General features: G+C 41.6%; 2 protein-coding genes across 3 annotated transcripts in view; one reads left to right on the top strand and one right to left on the bottom strand.

Moving 5' to 3' along the window:
- The window catches only part of LOC310914140 (transcription initiation factor TFIID subunit 4-like), a 146,029-nt gene extending 135,841 nt beyond the window's left edge, over positions 1-10,188 (top strand). The window contains exon 15 of the mRNA XM_083870074.1: positions 8,397-10,188. Within this exon, the coding sequence (XP_083726200.1) occupies positions 8,397-8,564 (168 nt within the window). The 3' untranslated portion in view covers positions 8,565-10,188. The remainder of the gene's footprint in view (positions 1-8,396) is intronic.
- The window catches only part of KCTD15 (potassium channel tetramerization domain containing 15), a 47,273-nt gene continuing 42,073 nt past the window's right edge, over positions 8,789-13,988 (bottom strand). For both annotated transcript variants that reach the window (XM_083870076.1, XM_083870077.1), the window contains exon 5: positions 8,789-13,639. In XM_083870076.1, coding sequence (XP_083726202.1) covers positions 13,484-13,639 — 156 coding nt within the window. In that variant the 3' untranslated portion in view covers positions 8,789-13,483. The remainder of the gene's footprint in view (positions 13,640-13,988) is intronic.

Below are 13,988 nucleotides of genomic sequence, written 5' to 3'. Positions count from 1 at the left end.
ATGATAAGGATTTGGGAATTTGTGAAGTAAGAGGGGGATTACAAGGTTTCTAAAGTGCAGAGCAAAGTTGAAATTGTCAGTAATGTGTTTATAAATTAAAATTAGCCGCTTGTTACTCAAGGCTTGGCTGTCTTTTTTGTCTAATAATGGAGGGAGAAAAAAACCCTGGATCGACATTTAGAGCTTAAGAGGGCAGTATGAAGCAGAGTTGGTTTAGGAAGTTTAGGGGCAGAGTAGGTAGGCAGTCTAATGCTCTAATGCAGAGCAATCAGAAGTGGTGGAGACATGCAGATCACCAAGAGGATCTGCTTTGAGTCCTGGAGAAGTGATCCTGGTGTGGGAGAGAGAGACAGGAAGGTGGGAAAGGACTTGAGAAAGAGCATGATGGAAACAGCACTCAGTGACCAGGACTCTGTGCAGGGGATTCTCTTCGCAGTGTGGTAGAGAGGCAATGCAGGCAATGGAGCTCCTTTAAGGTTACTGATATCTGTAGCCATTTGTTTCCTTTTGGGAGCCTTTTTTTCTGAGAGTTCTTTGTGCCGATCTAAGTTTTTAAAATGTTTTCAGAACAAGCAAACCACTAACTTAAAAAGAGCCAAGAGTGAGACTTAGCTGTAAGAAATGTGAAGAAATCAAGAACTGAATGGCTGAATGAGCTGGTAACTTCTTTCTACCTGCTGGACTCTTATCATTTCTCCCTAGTGTCTGAAATGCACCAGCCTTAATTATAATCCATGATATTCGCAGTAATAGAGTGTTAGCTGTCTTCAACCTTTTATTTACAAATGTTAATGTCTTGTTTCCTGCACACTGGACTGTGTTCCGGCAATGTGCTTATCCTGCAAGCTGAAGGTATTAGCATTTAGGGCTTAATTTTATTGCCACTCAATCCAGAGATAACTGCATTGCCTGCTTTATTTTGGTTTGTTTAATGGGCTGGGTACGGGTAAGGGCCCTGCTCTACCCTCAATCCACAGAGGAGCCTGTGGTAATTACAAGGAAAGGTTTAGATCACTATTCAGAGAGAGTGACTAATCCACCAGCAGATTTCACACAGGAATGAAGTCCTAAGGAGCTGGTAGATCTGCGGGTATTTCTGTCCTTTGTTTGGCAACTGGTGCATAATGTCCCTTGATTGGCACTTGCACACTTGCTGGGAGTGAGCAGGATGGCCAACAGCTGGAAACACAATTATTATAAAGTCTGGATGTTATACATCATAATTAGGCTTAAGGACCGAAAGTCAGCTGAGATGAATGAGGGCAATTCATGCTCTCAAGAGCTGAGAAAGTGATTTCGTGTTTAATATTGGGGTACTTTTCTCTCTGTCTGCTGCCTGTCCCCCTCCCATGGCAGGGCTGGCAGGACATCGAGCAGTGTGGGGATGTTGTGATGCACGTGGGCATGCTGACTTCTCCTCACCAAAACCTGCTGTCAGTCAGCCTGCTCCCCTACAGTCATTCTGCTCACTCACAGTGTCTTCAGTAAGGGGCAGACCAAAAAGCAGCCTTTACTGTGTAGCAATTATGTGTCTTTTAATTGGATATTTAAACAACTAAATTTTAGAGTTTTATGTGTCTAGAGATTGATGAATGTCAAGAATATTTTAATTATGTTTCTGATTTAATGAAAGTCACAGTCATACAGGTTAGAAAGGGACAGGCCACCCACTGTGTAAAACTGAGACAGTTTCAAACTAATATCAAGGATATTAGAAAAAATTCAGATGGGAATCAAGTATGTCTCAAGGAAAATGTGAATCCTGCAAGCTGGACTGTAGGGCTTCTCCCAAAGTTGGTTTGATGTGTCTTGACATCCAGTGTAAAAGAGTGCAGGGATGTACACAGTGACTAGGCTGGAGCAACGGAGGCAAATCCTTAAAAAAACCTCTACAAACAACAGAAAACAAGGAAAAAAACCATATGTTAATATTGAAAGATGAGAAGGGTAAAGCACCACAATGTTTGAAAAATAGCATTAAAATCTTCAGCAGGATTAATATTTCAAAGGGAGCAGCACTTGATTAAACATTTGGAAAGCATGCAAGGAGAAACATTCCAAGCAAAATGAAAATATACATGTATGATGGAAACAGGATAAATAGAATATTCCACTTATAATTACCATGGCAAGAATGAAGCCCAAACTTAAGAATTCTTAATCAGGTAAAATTGTCGTTGCTTTTAAGTCCAAGTAACGCAGTGGGTTGTGTTGAGTATGAGATGCTTGTGGATAAAGGTGTTGGCAGGACCCATCTGCTCTGAAGAGCCAGTTTGTGAGCAAAGGAAATGAGAAGACCCAGAGCTTGCACCACCAGCACGTTGTGTGTCTGCTGCAAGGAGCTGGAGGATGCAAGACCCTGTGTTCTTCTCAGACACCAAATGGGCAGTGGGGGTACCAAAAGATCTTGGAAAGGTCAAAGGTCTCTGCAGAATGCAGACTTTCTCTCAAAAACCTGAGTTTTTCTGCCTCACATCGATGCAGTGATTATTCAGACACTGTATGGATACATTGATTAAGGAGTGAAAATTATTGCAGTCTGGTTCCTACCTAGAGTGACCTATTAAGGACTGGGTACTGAGCACCCATCTCTTTTGAGCAAGAAAAATGTCATAGCCCAAAGCTGCCTTACACTTCATCTCATTATTTGTTGGCATTGGGGCAGACTCCTCTTCCTCCCAGATAAGTTTCCCACTAAAATGCCTTATAATCTGCTTTTTGGCCTTGCTCTCATTCAGCTGAGGGGGGAAATGCTGTGTTAGAGGGAGCAGTAAGTGGTGAGATTGGAATAGATGCCCAATTCCCTCAACTGGAAGATTTTGGTTTGATGCTGCTTTACCAAGCAGGTTTTTTATGTTAATAGTACTTGCATATGTGACTTGGCATAATGTAATAAAGGCAAGGAGCAGGTACATATAAAATCTCCTGCTTGTAATGGCAGCCCATTTCTTTGGGTTCAAATAACATCAGGTAATTATAAACTGAAGTGATCACATCTGAAGAAAAAATTTTCACGGTATCCATGACTTAGTTTGATTTACCTTCCCCTTATTATTTCTTAATTTAAAAATTACTGCATGCTGTCTTTGAAATGTTGCAATTGTGTTGGTATTTGAAGTACTTGTAAGTACTTGTGCAAATCAGTTTTTCTGATGTTTGTCTGCAGGGCGAGGTGTGTGTTTATGTGCCCAGGGGAAAGGAGATGCATTTGCATCCAGGAGGGTGTAGCAAGTGAACGAGTGCCAAAACAGTCTGTAGGAACAGTTGCACTAAAATAGTACAGGGTAAAAATGTTGGCAAATGAAAATAACCAGCTTCTGAAGAAAGCATGGGACTTATCCTCCCTGTAAATGCTGCTCCTCTGAAGGCCTAAATGATAGCTTTTGGTGATGAACCTTTCTAAAGACACTGTAGAGCCACTGTGTTGCACATATGAAGATACATGGGGTTTTTATAGATATAATTATATTTCATATAGTATTGTTAATCTTTGAGGTGCTGATGAACAGTTACTACATTTTTTGTACTTTAGAGGCATCTTAATTTTAGGATGTTTCAGTGAAATCATTACTATTTCCCTCAGTAGGTATTGAATTAAACCCTAATTTATGTGGGACAGCTAATCATACATAGTATTATACCTGTTTTTCATGTGCCTCTCAGCCAAAGATCTAATAGCATTTTATGCAAGTAAAAACATAATTGCTGCAGAATGTCTCCAGAATGTTTCTTGTGATTCAAGAGCTCTTCTTCATAAGAGCAGACTAATAGATACCTTGTCTTCCCACTCCTCTGCAGTGCATGCAGCTTGCAGAGACAAAATTCCTGGTGTATTTTACTAGCTTGGCTTTGAATTGTTGCCGTATGATTCCCACTTTCAGACTTTGGCTTGAAGTGAAGTCTGCCACAAGGATGTACCATGTAGCCTGGGAAGAAACCCAGCGGATCTTTTATCATTATTGCCTTGTCTCTGGCTCACAGAGAAGCAATAGCCGCAGATCAAGACTCTGTTCAAAGCAGAGATGTCAGCACTGAATTGTTTTCTGGTGAAGGAAGGATGGATAAAATATTAAATGCAATCTTCTGCTTGCCCTTATCTTTTTGTTCCCTGGCAGGAATATTGTACTGTATTTCCATGGTTCTGTAATTCAAAGTTGAAGGGATGCAGGTTTGTGAAGGAAAAAACCAAATAATTAGTTGCTCAACAATAGAAATCATTCTTATAAAAATAAGTGTAGATTGTATTACGTTTGCTTTCTTCAGTGAAAGCACTTCTACTTGGAGCAGGGAACAGCACTTTTTTGGGACTTAAACACTTTGCCTTCCATTCACCTGCCGCTGCAAGTATTGTAATTCAATTCAGAAAGACACTACTACTTTGTGAGCAGTGGGAGGGTTTGCCCATTTTGGAATGAAATAATTTTGGAAGTGATGCGTCTGTCTGCCTCAGTTGCCCTTCTGAGCAGCCTTTAAACCTTCGGGGATCCTTAGGGATCAAATTGGGTGTTGGGGCCCAGCAGGAGGAGGATGGAAGTAGGAAGGAACTTGAGATTTTCAGTCCCTGCAGCTGCTGTGGGAGCTGTTGGCTCATGTCCAGCAAAGGGAGGCTGGCTGGGCTCTCAGGAGGAACAGGCTGCACAGAGCTCTGGGCTGTGCCTGGCTCAGGGCCACATGGCCCTGGGGCTGAGGAGCTGCTGCAGCCCCGGGGTCACCTGGGGACCCACCTGTGTCACCTGAGCATCAGACAGGAGCCCACCGTGGAGCACCTCTGACACAGGTTTGAGCTGGGTGAAGGTTTGAGGGGCACTTGGTGGTTGGTGAAGGGCACAGGGTGCTCCTGGAGAGAGGAGAGGTGATGCACACGCTGTAGAGGAGTTGCATTCACTGTGCTCAGTAGTGCCAGAGAACTGTGACACGAATGTGACACTGCACAGAGCTTGGTGGAGCCTCCCTCTCACTCAGAGAGGTTTGTTTCTGTGGCAGACTCTTGCATATTTGGCTACTGATCTACCAAATCTTTGGTCAGTATTTTATTCTGAACTGTTTGTATTTCCCTTTGCAAACAGCATGAATTTTCTCATAGAGGAAAATCATGAAAATAGCAAATAGGTGGAGAAAGGTGGCCCAAATCTTGTGTCATGTCTGACATAAATTCAGAATTACTTCAAAGTGTGCATACTGAACAAGTAACTACTCTGATTCGTCTGAAGCCAAAATTTCAAGCTAGGTAGCTTGCAGCAGTTGAATTAAGCTTGTCAGTCCAGCACTGTTATTTGGAATGCTGTGAGCTCTATCCCCATCATCTCTCGGGGCTGAAGTGCAGTAAAGCTGTTCAGGCAGACAGGCTGTGGCTGTCTCAGTGGGTCTGGGATTACAGGTTAACCCAGAGCACGGCACCATGGCGGGGTTACAAATTCCTGCCTGTGATTTTCCATGAATTGATTTTCTCTTCAGCCCTGGTCGGGAGCAGGAGCTGGGGAGAGTCTCAGGTGCTCCCCAGCCCCTGGAGCCCTGCAAGGAGAGCACAGGAGAGTGACAGTCTACTCTGTGCTGGGCTGAGCTGTGGGATGTGCAGCTGCCAGGTCCCAGGCAGACCCCAGGTGTGTCCCAAGAAAGGATTGAAGGAGCAGGGGAAGAGAGGCAGTGGGACAGGAGAGGCTGGGAGGGAAGGGGATAGAAGTCACTGTAACTCATGTTTGGAAGCCGTCTCAAAATGAAGAGGCAGAGAGTTCATATATAAATTACATGTTTTTTGTTTTTTTTTGTCTGGAATGTCAGGAAGTTTTCCTGAAATTGTAACTAGAAGTTCACTGATACAAAAACTAGCATTGATGTATAGTTGAGTGTGTGGGATTTGGGAATACCTTGTGTTTGGCAGGCCAGGAAATAAAGGACATAAACAATTTACAACCACTTATTCTTTTATTAGAGCTTTTATCTGTGTAACTGATTAGTTGCCATAGATACAGACAACACAGGGCCTTATTTGAAAAATCTGTCATGCTGATAAAAAATATAATTTTTCTTGAGAAAATTTTGAATTACCTCAATTCCACTATTCTTGGCCATTCTTTTCAACTATACTTTAATTCATGTATGCAATTAAATAATTATGGCATTTAGGAGTCTACTTTTTTTTATATAGCAGCTGCAGGATAATTTTGAGTACAATGCAGTACCAAACAAACTAGTTTTTAATTTAAATTAGTGATCATATTGACACATATAAATTACTGTTCTGTCAGCTTACAGATGTGCTTCTGTATTTCCAAAATAATTTTTATTATTATTTTTCACCTTGTAAAACAGCTCCAGAACATGATCAGGTAACTGATGGGCTCACAAGTGTGGTTACAAATGTGCACAGCTTGGTGCCATGTTCTGGTGCTGGTTAAGGATATGCTCTTCTGTTGTTAAACTTCAGTATCTCTAGTGATAAATGCAGTGAGTATGACTTGGCACATCTTCATTCCAGCTACTCTGGACAGATAGAGAGCAGTTCCTTGCTGTAAATGTAACTCAACTGACTCAAGAAATAGTTCTATATAAAGAATTTTTTTAAAACTGTGCAGCTTTTCTCCGACTGTTTGGTAAGTGTGTGTGGGATGTTCCCAGTCTGGAATGCCTATGGACAGTGGTTTCCATTGAGTTTAAGGTGGCCACATTCCTTACAAGTGTATTTGTCTCAGGTCCTGTGGTCAGGATTAATCTGAAATTAGTGCTGTGGGCAGAGGAGAGATGCATCACAGGGGGAACAGAGAAGAAGAAGTATTTTTTGAGTCAGCTTGATTTAAAATAAATATACACACAGTGGTTTCTTAAGGACTTAGAAACAGTGGGCACAGCCCTGGCAGAGTGGGTGCATGGTCAGAGTGCAGGGAGACAAAGGTCAAGGTGTTCCACTGTAGAAGACAGAGAGAAAGAGTTTAAATCTTTTGTTTCTTTAAATAATGTGAAGTGTTTCTTGGGTAAAGGTCTGAACTCGAAGCACTGCTGAATACATGGATAATACACTGGGCATGTGTCTGGCTCCAGCATGGATGAGCAGCCTTGCAGCTGCATTTCCTGTGAGCTGTGAGGTTCAGTGCTCAATCAGTTCATTAACAAAAACTGCTCCATACTGGAGAGCAGAATCCCTCAGCTCTGGGTGCCCAAAGGTTGTGGGCTTCTCCCTCTATTCCCTGCAAGCTGAGTCACATTCATTGCACTCCATTAAGCCTTTTGTGTTTGTGGTTACAGAACAGGATTTGCCCCACTGCTGTAATTGAATAAGCAGGTAAGGGGGAAACAGTTCTGCAAGGAGAACTCTGACTGTGGTGGACAGAGGGAAACAGTGCCATGCCTTGCTCTCAGGAGACCATGTATGTTTCCCCTAAAACCTTTCAGTAGTAAAATTACCCTTGACTGTGTTCTTAATGTCTGGAGTCAAGATCCTAGAGTAAGTATTTTGTGGGGAAAGAAAGGTAGGTTTGAGCAGCAGTAAGTAAATTTGGGGTATTAAAAGTATTGAAAATTTTACCAGATGTTTTAAGAGGATTGAAAAATAGCCTCAGTCTTTTCAGAGATTAAAACCTATTTTTCTAAGTTAGAACACTTTATTTTGCTACAAACCAATTGGAATTAATAAAAACAATGGACTCCTATGGATGAAAAAATAACTGAACATGTGTGTGCATCAGGTTTCAGTTTAAACTCCATGAGACTCCTTTCCTAAATACTCAGATCACAGTGTTCTCAGGCCCAGTTTAAGAATTTTCTCTCTGTATACAAATCCAGAATGAGGTATTCAGTAATTCAGTACTGATGACTATTTAAAAAATACATTATTTAACATAGCTGTTAAAACAAGTATACTAATGTCTGTGTTTACCTGATGTCTGAGTCTTTGTGATTTTTCCATTTAATTTTTTGATTGTTTGCTGAGTATCTCCCCACACTGAGCCCTTCTCTTCAGCAGGCCCAGAGGAGAGACCTGGGGTCCCTGTGGGGACTCCCAATATGCCACTCACCCGTTCCCAGTGCTTGGATGAACAGCAGGGTCCTGCACACATTTCATATATTAATGGCATTATCTGCTGAAAATAGTTTTGTTCTTAAAATGCTCCTGAATTTAAACTGGTCAAAGATGTCTACAGTGAACATGACTGTAGCAGGATGGATTTGTCCTGAGTTGTGAGCAAGGTTCAGCCTCACCTGTTTGCACTTGAGGCCTTTACTCAGGTTAACTCGGTGAGATTCAGAAGAATAGAAAAAATAATAATAGTAAAAAAACCCCTCATGTAATGTGTTCAGAATGAGGCTCCTAATGACCCAGTGACGCTGTTGAAAAGCATCCAGCAGTGGAGAGGAGGGAGCCCTGGGCTGCTGAGGCCTCAGCTGTGGTTGTTCTCTTGCAGGGCGTGGGGCTGTGCGGAGGCAGCCAGGCGGGGCTGGGCACAGCCTCCCCCCGGCAGTACCCCCGGCAAAAAATCACACGGGTGAACCTCAGGGACTTCATCTTCTACATGGAACAGGAGCGAGACATGAGCCATTCCCTCCTGCTCTACCGAGCTCTGCTTAAATAAAGCCAACACTTGTACTGGTTGCTCCACAGAAGCTCAACTTGCATCGAAAGCTGTCATTTTAATGTGCCTTCTATTTTTTTCAGAAGTCAATGTTCCAGTAATTTTGTTTTGTAAAATTGTCAGACACATGCAATAAATTCCCTTTATGTAAAAAAAAATTATATATATATATATATATATATATATATATAAAACCACAAAAAAATGTGCAAAAGGTTTTAAAATGTTAACTCCGCAAATAAAATCAGCATCCGAGTCTTGCTTCATTTGGCCATTTTAGGTAAGGCTGAAGTAGCTGATGTTGAAATTACACAAATGCAATGGCTCACCTAAACCACCTCCTGGCCAGGCCTGGCACGGGTTCACAGGAGTGGGTCCCAGCCTTGGTGTTCACCTGAGTGTTCACTTGTGGTGCTGGGCTTGTTTTGTTTTCAGTTTACTAGCACTGTCTCACTAACCATGGTGATACCTGTTGCTATTTAACTTAGTTGTAATGGCAATTTTTTGCACAGCCAAGAGACTAGCCACTGCGCACTCCCACAAAATTCATATATTTAGGATTTTTGTTTTTACTGCACAGCTCATTTCCTGAGCCATTTGCTGAACCAAATCTTAAGTGTATGACATCTGTGTGCAGGGTCTCAGCTGAGTTACCTTGACTTGCTTCCAGTTGTTTTCCAAATCTCATCAACCTTTTGCGCATTTGTAGAAGCTGGTTAGTAACAAGATTCAAAGTTGGGTTTTATTTTCTAAAGAAAAAAAATGTTAATTTATTTATTGCAAACAGTATGGTTTAATGGTGGTTTTAAAAGAGAATATTGTTCAGTAAAGATTTTAGAGTATTCTATATGGATTTTTAAAGTCACTGTAAAGGTTTTTGGGGGCCGCTTCTGCTCCTGGAGTGGGGAGAGCAGGGGAACCCTGGCAGCCCTGTGCCACCTGCAGTGAGGACACCTTGGATACCTGGGCCAGGGTTGTAGGCCAGAGGCTCCTGGGCAGGCACGTGGCTTTAAGCATAAGGAACAGCTGTAAGTACCTGGAGGGGGGGGGGGAATGCCTTTTAAATGCTTTGCTGAAGCAGAATTTGGGCACACACGGGAGCCGAGCGACGTCGGTGTGAGCCTGAGCAATGGGGATCGAGAGGACACGAACAGGAGGGGCACAAGCTGTGCTGCAGAGTTAACAGTGTTACAGTCACCACGGAAGGGAGACATTTGCTTATTTATCTTCTCCGTTTTTACTATGTTATGCTTGCCACTTTTTTGAGGCAATATTTTTTTTGATGGGAAACCATAGCAAAAGCACAAATAGAACTATTTGTCCAATAGTTTTAAAAACAAAGGTTTTAATTATTTTTTAAGGTTTATGAAAAGCAGAAGAAAATTTATACTGCTGCTATTTAGCCAAAAGATTATTCATAAGGTATTTAAGGCCAGGAAGTGTAAAGTTATGTTTTAAATGTATTGATAATTTGTACATATTGTTTATAAAGGCCTTGTGTTTATTAGAGTTACGTTATTTTGATGATTTCTGTACATACTGGTAAATACCCCCAATTTGTGTGAAAACATACTCCCTTATTTGTACTTATTTTGTAAAGAAATAAAACAATTTACTAAAGTAACACATCGAGTGACATACAGTATTAATTTATCAAACATGAATTTCACATTGTCTTGTAGTTCTTAAGCACTGGTCAGAAACATTTTGCATTAAAATATTAACAGAATACCCACAAACAAATATTAAAACCAAATACTTCAATGTTTTGTTGTGCTGATTCTTATCCTTTGTGAAACATCTAATAAAATTGTCAACAAACCTCGGTGCCATCAGTACAGAGAATGGATGCACTCAGCAGTGGCTTTCTCAGGAGTGAGGAGCCCAACAAGCACAACAGAACATTCTCTTTCACTTTCTGTCTGCCACTGGGGCTGTGACAGCCTGGACACAAAGTGCTTGTGAAGCCTCGTGCTTGTCAAGCACGGGGCCAGTGCTCAGCAACAGCGAATCAGAACAGTTTTGCTCAATGGAATTTGGTGAAAAAACCAGGCTGTGCTTTGCTTCTTGGCCTTCGCCACGCAAACATGTGCTGGCTGCACACCACAGCCTCACTGGGCTTCTGTGGTGCTTTAAAACATCTTACTGATGCTGAGCAATGTTCTTCATTAAGTTATGCTGCTGTGGTTTAAGGCCAGAAGTAAATATTCAAATCAGTTTTTGCTGATATCGATGCCTAAAAATATAGGGAAATAAGTAAAAAATATATAAATGAAACTGTAATAATCTTTAAATAAGTGACCTGAAGTTACTAACTAAAAGAACATGTCCTAGCTTAACTTTTTTTTTTTTTAAAGGCATATTTCTTCTAAGAAAGTGATTGTTTCCACATGTCTTCCTTGCCTTTGTGCTATTTTGCAGTCAATGCTGTGATGTCATGGTTTAAACTTTCCATCTCAAGTTCACATTTAACTCGGCTGGTGCAGCCTGGATCCCTTTCCAATGCCACCTCATCAAAGCTGCCCCAACGATGGGAGCTGCTTTATTGAGCCATAAAAAAAAAATACAGTAAACACCAAACTGAGGAAAAACCAACCAACCAACCACAAATACTTCCAATGTTCCACAGACATGTAAAAGCACCATCCCAGTCTGCGCTCCCCAGAGCTGCCTGGGGAGAGCACCAGGGGCAGAGCAGGCCCCTGGGATGGAATATCACCTTGATTCCCTGGCTGAGAGGTAAGAACTGCACAGGGGGTGCTGCCACAAGTGCTCAGCTCACCCTGTGCCAGAGGACAGGGCAGGAGTGGACACAGGATAAAAACAAGAACCTGAATGGACTATTGAAGGGTACTTTGGACTTAAAGGTATGAAAGTAATAAATAAAACACTTCTATCTTTTTGTAAGACATGGCTACATCAAGCTGAATGGAGCAAAGGGCTGGAGAAGACACAATCAAAAATTCTCACCTCTTTCAAACAACATGGGAGATACAGTGAGTGTTCCACCCTACGTGCTTGTTTTTGTTCATTTACTTTACAGAAATGTTTATGGCATGAAGTACTGTATAAGAAATGTGCATACACAAATACATGACAATTATACGTTAAGTTCTTTACAATATTAAATGTATAATATACAATTCTACAGATATCTTACATACAAAGGTGAATGTTGTGCCATATTTTCAAATATGGCAATGCCTAGCAACTTTTGAATGTTGTACAAGTATAAAACCACAAAATAAAATAACTTTACAACTCTTAAAGTAGACAGATTTGCTCAACTGTTCTGCTAAAGTAGCAGGCCAAGGATTGCCATTAGAGATTTCCGAGTTGGGTGACCAAGGTGAGAAAATCTGCAGAGGTCTGATTTTCCATGGACAGGTATCCAGCCCTTTTCCAAAAATTAGACCCCTGCCTAGATTTTACCTTGGATAGTCAGTACAGCTCATTGCTTTTGGAAACACTAGCCTTAAACATGACTTTTAAATTTTGCCTGATTGCTATCAATTTGCATTATGAACTGTTGACCACTTAATACTCTGTCCTTTGTTCCACATGGCCGTATTTATATATCTAAAAAGAGTTTAATTAAAATTCAGCATCTACAACAGTATTCTATAAATTAATGTGGGAGAAACTAAATTGTGATTAACACATGAATTAGTGATTGAGGACTCAATCATGCTAAACAGCAATAAACAGGATTTAGCAGAACGCTACTTATAACCTTGCACCTGCAAACACGGTGCTGTCTCCTGAGTTAGAAAGCCCTGTGAGTCAGTGCCAAGTCCTGGCAGAAGCAGGACCCTCCTGCAGACAGACCCCTGACTTTGTTAGAGAGAAAGTTACACAGGTAGAGGGCAGCTACAGAATTCAAATTTTAGTAATGATTTAAAATAATAAAACCATTTAAACCAAAGGCGGCCTGCTTTCATCTGGCAATGGCAATACAGGGTTTTAACAACTCTTTGCAAGAATTCCAGACCCATAAAGAGTGGGCTTGTCCAAAATTCCTAAACTTTCCTGCTAAATGTGGGCTTCTAATATGGTTAGTAAATGATTAACAAAGGGTGTCCTGCTTGGTAGAACCACACTTCTTTGATGATGCAAAACTTAAACAGTTGTGTCCAAACAAGATTGGCTTTAAAAGAGCTACAGCTGCATGTGGGGTATTTGACCTTTGTGTGATGGCAGGTGGCATTTTATTTTGTGCTTCCAGATCCCTACAGTTGCAAATATTGCCATAAGTGGGCCTGTCTAATTTCTTGTCACTTGTTTTGTTTGGTTTGTGGGGGGGTTTATGTACTGAGCACCAGTGACTATGAATCAGTCCTTTTCTGGTTCTGGATCCTGTTCACAGAGAGAGACCTCAGTTGAAAATGTAGTATAAAAATAAGCCATTTGCTGATGTGGGTGAGTACAATCACCAGGTGACTGTGATGCTGGGGGTGTAAAGCACGTCTGATATGGAGGAGGGGCAGCAGTCAGGGAAGGTTCTCAGTGCAGTTTTTGGGGTTCTTCCTCCCGCAGACGCCCCTGTCCCCGCAGCGCAGCTCTGGGGTGTCCCTGGGCTCCTGCCGGTCAGTTCCACTGCTTCCATGGCTCTTGCTGCAGAAGTCCAGTCCAGGGCCAGGGTTTCCAAAGCTCTGCCTGTTCCACACCACTGCTGGTCAGCCCAAAGTACATCCCAGCCTTGCCATGCTGAGTGTGCTCAGGAACTCCACCGTGAACAACACACAACTGCTTTTTCAAATGCATCCCATGGCTGGCTATGTGACAGGTAGTTTCAGAATACCACTAATAGGCAACATAAAGTCAAAATCTGTTTGCTAATACTGTTTTGCAAATCCTTAGTGTTTCACATAAGGGACTATTAAACACTTCTACGGTTACAAAGGGGGCATGGGGAGGGTCTAGTCCAGGGGCTCCTGTTTTATTCTGATCGTTGGGGTGGGTTGTGGTCGTCTGTCCTCGCGACACAGCACGTACTCGCTGAACTGGGAGGAATCCACCCCACCACCACAGGAAGCTGCCACGTTAAATCCCTTCTGAAATAATCTTTCGAGCACCTGCAATGTGGAGGGAAAAAGAACCAGATTAATGTTTAGCAAAATTTTAGTGATAAAAGCACTCGGAAGCACCAGATCTAAATGATGGATTTAGTCTTTCGAGTCCTCATTGAATGAATATTATTCAGCTATAATTCTATAACTTATTGTTAAATGACTATACTGTGATTAAAGTCTCGCTCTCAGCAAACCTCAGTAGAAAACAAAAATTAATCAAAGGAATAAGCACTCTGCAGAGCAGCTTTGTACATTATATAGTAAAGTACTGGACTGTGGTGATATTGATGCTCTCACTGCTTATAGAAAGCAACATCAGATTTAAGTTCTAATAAAAAGTGCCAATTATTCA

The sequence above is a fragment of the Zosterops lateralis genome (assembly GCF_965231275.1).
Source record: "Zosterops lateralis genome assembly, chromosome: 12".
NCBI classification, from domain to species: Eukaryota; Metazoa; Chordata; class Aves; order Passeriformes; family Zosteropidae; genus Zosterops; species Zosterops lateralis.
The sequence above is the reverse complement of the archived record's forward strand: the minus strand, read 5'-3'. Positions and strand labels throughout refer to the sequence as shown.